Raw genomic sequence first — 9,151 nt, 5'->3', positions numbered from 1 at the left:
TGGTCTGAGAGGGGAAGCGGAGTGTTATGGAAGCTTGAAATAGAACAGAGGCGGGTAAAGACAAGGTCAAGAGTGTGGCCGTCTTTGTGGGTGGAAGTGGAGATCTATTGGGCGAGGTCAAACGAGGAGGTGAGAGAGAGCAGTTTGGTGGCAGTAGGGCAATTAGTATCGATGGGTATATTAAAATCTCCAATGATGATAGAGGGTATATCAGTGGAGAGGAACTGGAGAAGCCATGCTGAAAAGTGATCAATGAAAGTAGAGGCAGGACCGGGCGGGCGGTAGATAACAGCAATCTGGATGTGGTATGGAGAGTAGAGACGGACAGCATGAACTTCAAAGGATGAGAGTGAGAGTGTGGGTAGTGGTGTAGTGATGTGAGTGGTTTAAAGGAACAGTGTTCAGAGAGGAGGATCCCCACCCCACCTCCATGTTTGTGGCCAGGTCTAGGGGCATGACAACATTTTAGACCACCATATGATAGAGCAGCTGGAGACACCGTGCCTGATGGAGTTAGCCATGTCTCAGTGAGCCCCACTTTAAAATAACCTTTGCCCTCAGCAATTGAAAAAGTACCAAAAAGTAAGTAAAAAAGTACTGTCAAAATTATTCTGAGTATTTTCTTGCTTGCTGGTAGCGTAAAAGGCATTTTATTCACAATGTGAAAATATCACCTAGGAGAAAACTCAGGAGAAAGGTAAATTGGATCAGGCCCAATGGGCCTTCAGCTGACACTGTACAACATTTTTGCCCAATTAAATTTTTTTCCTTTCCAAACCTACAACATTACTTATCATCTCCAAAGTTCTCTGACCAACTCCAGGCTGACGATGCCTCAATAAACAAAGAAGTGAAGGTTATTCTAAATACAGAAACCTCATATAGGAATGATTTATGCCCAGTAAATGGCTTATTATAAATACATTACAGTGCTAATCATGTAATTCAGTCTCTCTACATCATCAATCAAGACACAAAACTTTCCAAATGTGATCGGAAATTCTTTTGTGATAGACGAGAACATAATCTGCCAGAGGCTCCTGGGGAAACAATGAGAGGCAAAGGTCCACTGCATCTGAATGATGCCTCAATGGGGATTCATTCTGAGGCTCTGCATAAAAAATATGACCAAAAAATGTTATTAATTAATTCATGTATTTATTATTTATTTCCTGTATTTGGCTAGGTTCACAGTGGGACGTTGCATTGTAAAGTGGCAATGCAACATCTTGAAATTGGACGGGAATCGGCCTGTAGTATATGGGCAGCTTCGACAAGAGACAAATTTATCTCTAATCAGATTCGACTAGATTCGATTAGAGATAAATGTCTCTTTGTCGAATCTGCCCATAATTGTCAGGTCTATGGCTACCTTTAATGTATTGCCAACTCATTGTGTAGCACTCCTAAACTGATTTAAAAAAAATATATTTATAGAAAACTACATTTAGGGCTCTTCTCCACCAGTCTTGGTTTATGCCAATTTTCGGATCAGACACTATTTGCAGATCGCAAAGGTACCATGATTAACATAGTAATCGCGGTGCCCTTTTTCCGCTGGTGGAAAAGCAGTGCATGCCGCATTTTCCCTGCTTTGACGTTAAATTAATGAGAGCACAGGAAAATCGCATAGAAAATGCAGTACTTTATGTTTTTTTTTAAATTTCTTGAGATACATCAGTTGGAAATTTTTTCTGGTTTTTGCTTTTTTTCCCTTCGGAAATCATAAATGCAACCCTGCAGTGAAACCTGACTAAGCAAGCATAGTTGGATCATATTTGGCCAACCGCTATTGCAATCCTGCACGAGGTCGCCTTCTGCTCATCCTCTTTTCTCCACAGGGCAGAAAAGACTGCTTGGCAGAGTGCTGAGCTCGTATCTGTACAACGATTTTTCCATAGCTCCCAACTGTCCCTATTTTAGAGTGCCTCTTTGGGAAACAAATACCTCTGTCCCTCTTTCTTGCTCATTCGTCTCTCTTTCAGGACTGATGTACAAATTTGTGTAATTTATGCATTTTTCTACTGAAAATATGTTTAATTGACTCTAAACTTTATTCCCATGATGTAAATTATTATATTTCTTATTTTCAAATGTTAAAATGAAGGAAAACGAATGATGATAGAAAGGACTAGTGTGGTCTGGATGATAAAAATACATCTTTTGCTTCTGAACTCTTTGTATAATGCATGACAGGGGTTGGGGGGGGGGGGGGGGGCATGGGTAGGGTGTGTCAGGGGGCAGGGCTTAAAGTGTCCCACTTTTTTATTTAAAAATGTTGGGTGGTATGATTTTTTCTACATTATCACTGATAACACTCAAGATTGTTTTTCAGGCAACAGTAAGTTGTGCATAGCTTAAAGTGTACCTGTGAGTAAAAAAAAGAAAAAAGAAGAAGCCTCATGCTTCCTCCACTGAGGTTAGATACTTACCTCAGTGGAGGAATAGTTACCTCAGTGGAGGAATAGTTACCTCAGTGGAGGAAAGCCTATGGATAGTCTATTCCAAAGGCTCCCTTCCCCCATCACAAAGATCCAGCACTGGGACCATAGGCATAGCTAAGGAGCTTTGGGCCCCAGTGTAAACTTTACATGGGGTCCTCCAAGTACTCTATACGTAACAATTGATATGGCGTACACAAACCTGCCAAGCACTGTCACAATATTACAGGTGTAAGTAGAGGATGGGAAACAGTTTGCTAATGTTTACCACTGGTTTAGTCTGTGCCTGTGTCTTAGACCAAAGCCGCTTATTCTCAGCTTTTCCTCCTTGTGCGAGTGGCTTTGTGCAACCTCGCAGGTGTGGACCATACCAGCACATGTGCAATCTTACATGCAGGGCCAGATTTGTACTTTTTACTGCCCAAGGCCCACTATCACCAGCTGCCCCCAGATCAAAAGCATCCTAAACTTCCCCCCAGGAGGCATTAGATTGTAGGTTCCTCTGAGGACAGTTAGTGACATGTTGTCTTTGTTACGGTTGATACAAATCCTGAAATAAATCTGCACTGTTTCTACTTCCTGCTTTCATGAAAGCTGTCATATTGTTATCATCCTGTGCTATCAAATGGGCTTATCTTCCTTATCTGCCGTGGCACTCAGGTGACACGGGGAGAGATCAAATTACAACTTGTGATTTGACACAAATGAGGGGAAATTAGACAGGCTAAAAACTCTCTAAATACATACAGGGTACATTTCTCTCTGTTTTCCTTCTGCCCTGTGCAATAGTTCAGGTCCACTTTAAAGGGCAACTAAAGTGAGAGGCAGTGTCGGACTGGGAGCTGGAAAAGCTGAGGAAATCCACTTGCTTGCCAAGCAGCTGCTCACAGTGAAGACTTGCTGCAGGTTTCTATTGGGAGTGATAACACAGGGTTTCTGCTGCTTGGCCAGCAGGTGGATTTCCTCAGTTTTACCACCTCCCAGTCGGTCACTGGTAAGCGGGATATGGAGGCTGCCATATTTATTTCCTTTTGAACAATACCAGTTGCCTGGCAGCCCTGCTTATCTATTCGTGTGCAGTAGTGTCTGAATAACACCAGAAACAAGCATGCAGCTAATTTTGTCAGATCTGACAATAATGTCAGAAACATCTAGGGCTTGATTCACAAAGCGGTGCTAACCTACTTAGCACGTCTAAAGTCTTTAGACGCGCTAACCAGGGTGCTAAGTAGGTTAGCACCGGATTTCTCAATCAGATCGTGCGCTAACTTTGCGCGCGTAAAGTTTTACGCGCGCAAAGTTTTACGCGCGGTAAGTCCCATAGGCTTTAATGGGCACTTCGCGCGGTGCGCCCTGCGCTCTGTGCAGTACGCGCGTAAAGTTTTACGCGCATAAAGTTTTGCGCGCGTAAAGTTTTATGCGCGAAAAGTTTGTTTAGACATGCTAAGGGGGTTTTCACAGGCGTGCTAACAGTTAGCACCGCTTTGTGAATCAAGCCCCTAGTCTGCTGCATGCTTGTTCAGGGTCTATGGCTGACAGTATAAGTGGTAGAGGACCAGCAGTACAGCCAGGAAACTGGTAATGCTTAAAAAGAAATAAATATGGCAGCCCCCATATCCCTCTCACTTCAGTTGTCCTTTAATCCTATGTCTGCTTTCATGAAAGCAATAAGTACTCACACTGCAGATTTATTGCAGGATTTCTATCAACTGTAACAAAGAAATGTTTTTCTGTAAAGGTTATTCTGCTATTGCTTATCTTTTAGAGCAGGGAGGTTCTAAAGATCTGAATTCAGGTCTGCTTTAAGGATCCCAGAAGTTCAGGAGCATCTCTGTTTCCAGGAAGAGGCAGATGTGTGGCCTACTTAAAATGGGGTTGGGCACAACAGATCGTTGACCGGGCCAAATATTGAACATAACATCTACAGTATGTGTGCGCCAACTTAGATGACATGCTGTAGGCACTGTGTCTATGTTCCACTTTTCCTTTTACAGTACTTTACTGAGCTACAAACCAGCATCACTGCTCCTCTTGCAACAGTGTCATACAGCGTCATACATCACCACTCCAGGCTGCCCCTACATGAAATATATTATGCTGTCAAGGCAAAACAAAAGCTGACCTTTGACACTTGACCTAAAATCATGCATGGCAGAAAGAAGTGGTCTGGTCCGACCTTACAAAAGAGCAAAAGCGGTTCTTATATACCCACATCAATCCTGTTCTATTTCCCCATATACAAAGGCAAACTTGTCAGTACGTTGTCCAACCAAGACAAATGGCCCCACACCCAATGAATTATCACTTTCAGCTTAATGATCAAACAATTTGACCTGATAATATCTAAGATAAGATCAGTCAGCAGTTACTTTTGAACTCATTATCAAAACTCTGAGCTTCAGGTGAGAGGGACATGGAGGCTGCCATATTTATTTTCTAGTAAACAGTGCCAGTGTCCTGGCAGTCCTGTTGATCTTCTGGCATATGTAGTGTCTGTGTCAAAACCGTGGAACAAGCATATGGTCAATTCAGTAAAACCTGAGTCAGCTGAGTCAGAGTACCTGATCTGTATATGCTTGTTCTGGGTCTATGGCTAAAAGTATTAGAGGGACAGGATCAGGAGGACTGCCAGGCAACTGGTATTGTTTAAAAGGAAATAAATATGGCAGCCCCTATATCTCTCTCACCCTGGGTTCCCTTTAAAGTGTGTCTGCCTGAAAAGGATCTTCAAAGTCACTAGGTGCTATTTTAACAGAAACTGTTTTGCGATATCTGAGATTACATCTGCAGATGATAGGATGCAGGTACTTATCAGGCGACTTGGTGGTTGAATGACCATCTTATTCGATTTTTATAATCAAATGAAGATTGGTGCAACCAAGAACCTGCCCAATGCGACCAATTTCATGCCAAAATTGGTTGCATGTATCAATTGGACATGCTGCAAGATGTCTGGCTGATGTGCTTAATCGGGTGCACGGTGGTAGCGGGTGCAATATTGGGGTGAGCGATGAACACGACAGAACCCCCAGCACTGTCCCCCCTAGTGTAAAATGTCGTCGTCCCCAATGCCCTGTGCATGAATACTTTACCTGTCAGGTGGTGTATGTGAGTGCGAAGACTGAGCCAGCGGTGGACACTGACAGGTAAAGTATTCAAGCATGGAGCACCTGGAAGGCACATTTTACACCAGGTGGGTCAGAGGCTGCATCACTAGGCCGATTCCCGCAGGATTTCATGCTGAAATCGATCTGGAATCAGCCTGCAATGTATGAGCAGCTGACAGATCTCTCTCCAATCAGATTCGATCAGAGAGAGATCTGTCTCTTTGTCATATCTGCCCATAATCGCTTTATGTATGGCCACCTTTAGGGCTCGTTCACACTAAGGGCGTTTTTGCCCTTTTTTCTAGCGCAGGCACTTTTCAAAATCGCCCACAAAACGCTTGTGCAATGAATCTGTATGAGAAGGTTCATATCAGCACGTTGTGTCCGCTTTGCAGTCCGCAAAAGGGGTGCCTGTACCATTTTTGGGACGTTTTTGCTATAATGGAAGGTATAGGAAGAGCGCTGAATGCTCACAAAACCGCTTTATGCGCCTTTGCGTTTTTTACAATAAATACATTGTATTTACTATTTTCTGGGTCAAAGCGTTCACTTCCTGACTTGCGTCAGGGAGTGAATAACAAAACTGCTCTGGACTGGAGTACTTTTAGAACAACACCTAATCTGAAGTTTGGGGATGCCTCATAGACGACCCCTATGATCAGAACACATATAAGCGTCATAAAAATACAAATAATGTTTTCTTCCATCTTGATGAAAAAGTGACTTCACCAACTTACAATCATGACTCAGATCCTCCTGTGAACATGTCCCTTTTTGCTGCCTTCGTTCTTGATAATTGTAGCGTGTCTGGCTTGGGGGATCCTCGCTGTCCATCACCTTTCCAGTTCTTGTTTCCACGGTTAACGTCCCGTTGAGAAAAGTGACGAGAAATCTTACGTGCCAGGCGAGCAAGTGTCCCATCCTTGATCATGTAGTCTTGCTGTAGCTCTTCCAGTGATATCTCTATATTGCCTGTATACCAGAAGATCCAGCCAATTAAACTCACAAAGACGAGGATTGCGCCCGTGTAAATCAACAGATCACCAAAATCCTGGCCATTCAGCTGCAAGTCAGCAAAGATCCCAACAAGCAAAGAGATCACCCCAATCAGGTCCATTAAAACAGCAAACAGGAGAGCAAGTCGACAACGGGCTAAACTAGTGGGAGCCATTAATACTGTCACAGAAAGTCCAGGCTAGCTGGGACATGAGTAAGCTCATACAGGTAAGGAGGTGAATAGATTGTGAAAGGGAAGAACAAACTGGTCTAACTGGTTTTCAAATGCAAAGGAGGAGGTGAAAAAGATCAGTTTTCATGTTGTGGTTGTTTAACCTTTTCCTGGTGTAGTGGACACACCTTTATAAAACCTGTCTGGGCTCCCACTGAGCACAGACAGCACCTTTTTTGCATGTGTTGCACAAACAGTTGTTTGATGGCACAGCAAACAAAAAGACAATAAACTTCTGCAATGAATAGTGTTTGATATGCACACTATGTCACAGTATGCCACAGACTGAGAGGAGCATAAGATGTCCAGGAACTGCTAACCCTCTGTACTTCTACCCCACCTCCATGTCCCCCATTTCCCCCAGCTTTGGCAAGGCCTGTATGAATCTTGGTAATGCCAATAAAGCTATCTTTGACTTGATTTGATTTGAACAATGCTGAACAAATAACCCTGTCTAGCTCATGTCTCTGCTGCAGTAAATATATAGTATTTGCATAACTCCCAACTGTCCCTTTTTTGGAGGGACATTTCCTCTTTGGGAACTAAATTGCTCTCTCTCTCTCTTTCGTCCTCATTTGTCCCTCTTTCAGGACTCGTGTACAGATCTATGTAAAAATGTATATTGTTCTACTTAAAATGAGTTTAATATACTCTAAATAAATGTTATTTCTATCATTTAAATAGACATATATTTGACGTATTTTGATATGTTAAAGCAGTAGGATTAGCCATACTATGCCCGGGGAAAAAAACACATATATAAGTAGATAAATGCTTGATCTACTTACATAACACGTATATTGTACAGTCCACGTTTTGATTTCAGTGAATTTTATATAGTAAATGAAGAGAATTCTGTTCCTGGTGGGAACCATCTCTTGTGCCCACAGTTTGAGGCTAAATCCTAAAGTCATTTCTGCACTTAACTTTTTTTTTCTTTTCTCCTCTAACTGCTGAGTCACCTCAACCTTGCTTGTAAACACAAGTGAGCAGAGGATCGTGTTTAAAGGGTCAGTGCTCCTAAAGTATGTGATAACTCCAAACCATAACAGCAGAAAAAGTTTGTAAAGTTTTGAATGCAGGAGTAGCATCTTTATCACTTAATACACTCAGACTAGTTGCTGTTGAACTTTGATTTTTATGCTGACAATCCTGCTTTAAAATGAAGGAGAACTAATGATGATAGAAAGGTCCAGTGTGGTCTGAATTTTAAAGCTTTGTCTTTTGCTTCTGAATGCTTTCTTAGTGACTAGGGATGTGGCAGGGGCGTGACCAGAGGTGTGGCAGGGGCGTGTCTTGAAGTGTCCCTCTTTCTTATCTCAAAAAGTTGGGAGATATGGATTTGTGTAGTCCAGACGTGTTGTTAGCCTCTAGGCCTTCTGTTGCTATGCTATGGGGGGAATGGGCTGATGAAGCGACACACAAGAACACACAAGGAACATCACAGAGTGGGCAGTATGAGTAGGGAGAACAATATCGAGTCTATCGACCAAACAGATCACTTGCCAATGTGCCAAGGGGGACAAGGGACTGCTGTACATGCGCTAGATTATCAGTGAAAGCGGTCGTTATTGGCCACCTTAGCTGAGTTCAATCTGGAGTCTGTACAAGGCAGTAACATCTGCAATAGGATAGTGTAAAATCCACAAATTAAATATTTTAAAAAGAGGCTAAATAAAGTGAACTGTGTTTAGTTATGTTCAGTTTGTATTCTTCCCTTTTTTCCTTCCTTCCCCCCTTTCTTCCTTCTTCCTTTTCTTTTTTTTAGTGTCAAAATTCAGCTGTTTTGTAACTCCACTTAACATGTAGCTTACAGGTTTCACCGAGACACTCTTTTATTGGCTAATATTTAGCATCGTAGTTCAAAGAAATATAACAAAAAAGATAAAAACTGATTTTCATAATTTAAAAGACAAAAGAAGAAAGAAAAGGAGTAGGGAATTGTGTTTAGTCTAAAGGCTCGTACACACGCTTGATAGCCTGGAATGACGGGTCCTGGGCGGGCGTTCCAGCGACATTACAGCGTGTGTACAGTCTGTCTGCAGACTGATAAGGCTGTTTCTGAGCGATCCGCCCGGCGATCGCTCAGAAACAGCCTTATCAGTCTGCAGACAGACTGTACACACGCTGTACTGTCGCTGGAACGCCCGCCCAGCGGGAGGGTCCGACGGACCCGTCGTTCCAGACTATCAAGCGTGTGTACAGGCCCTTTAAAGCTTCTCTGATGCATCACTGAGAGATCCTGAGTGACGAATCTCGATCAAGCACATTGTTCTCCTCTTATGCCTCCGATGGAAGCCACTCCGTCATGTGCCACGCCCACCCCCTCCATAGCAACAGAACATGGGTGTCTGTACAGCACTTGGCCCGAGGGA

The 9,151-nt window shown here is 42.9% G+C and overlaps 1 protein-coding gene across 1 annotated transcript in view; it reads right to left on the bottom strand.

Moving 5' to 3' along the window:
* Window positions 1-6,785, bottom strand: part of TMEM238 (transmembrane protein 238) — a 23,691-nt gene extending 16,906 nt beyond the window's left edge. Inside the window, exon 1 of the mRNA XM_068241060.1 lies at window positions 6,286-6,785. Within this exon, the coding sequence (XP_068097161.1) occupies window positions 6,288-6,719 (432 nt within the window). The 5' untranslated portion in view covers window positions 6,720-6,785 and the 3' untranslated portion in view covers window positions 6,286-6,287. The remainder of the gene's footprint in view (window positions 1-6,285) is intronic.
* Window positions 6,786-9,151: the final 2,366 nt, after the last annotated feature.

This window comes from Hyperolius riggenbachi, chromosome 6 (assembly GCF_040937935.1).
Source record: "Hyperolius riggenbachi isolate aHypRig1 chromosome 6, aHypRig1.pri, whole genome shotgun sequence".
NCBI lineage: Eukaryota > Metazoa > Chordata > Amphibia > Anura > Hyperoliidae > Hyperolius > Hyperolius riggenbachi.
This window is presented reverse-complemented; position numbering and strand designations above follow the sequence as displayed.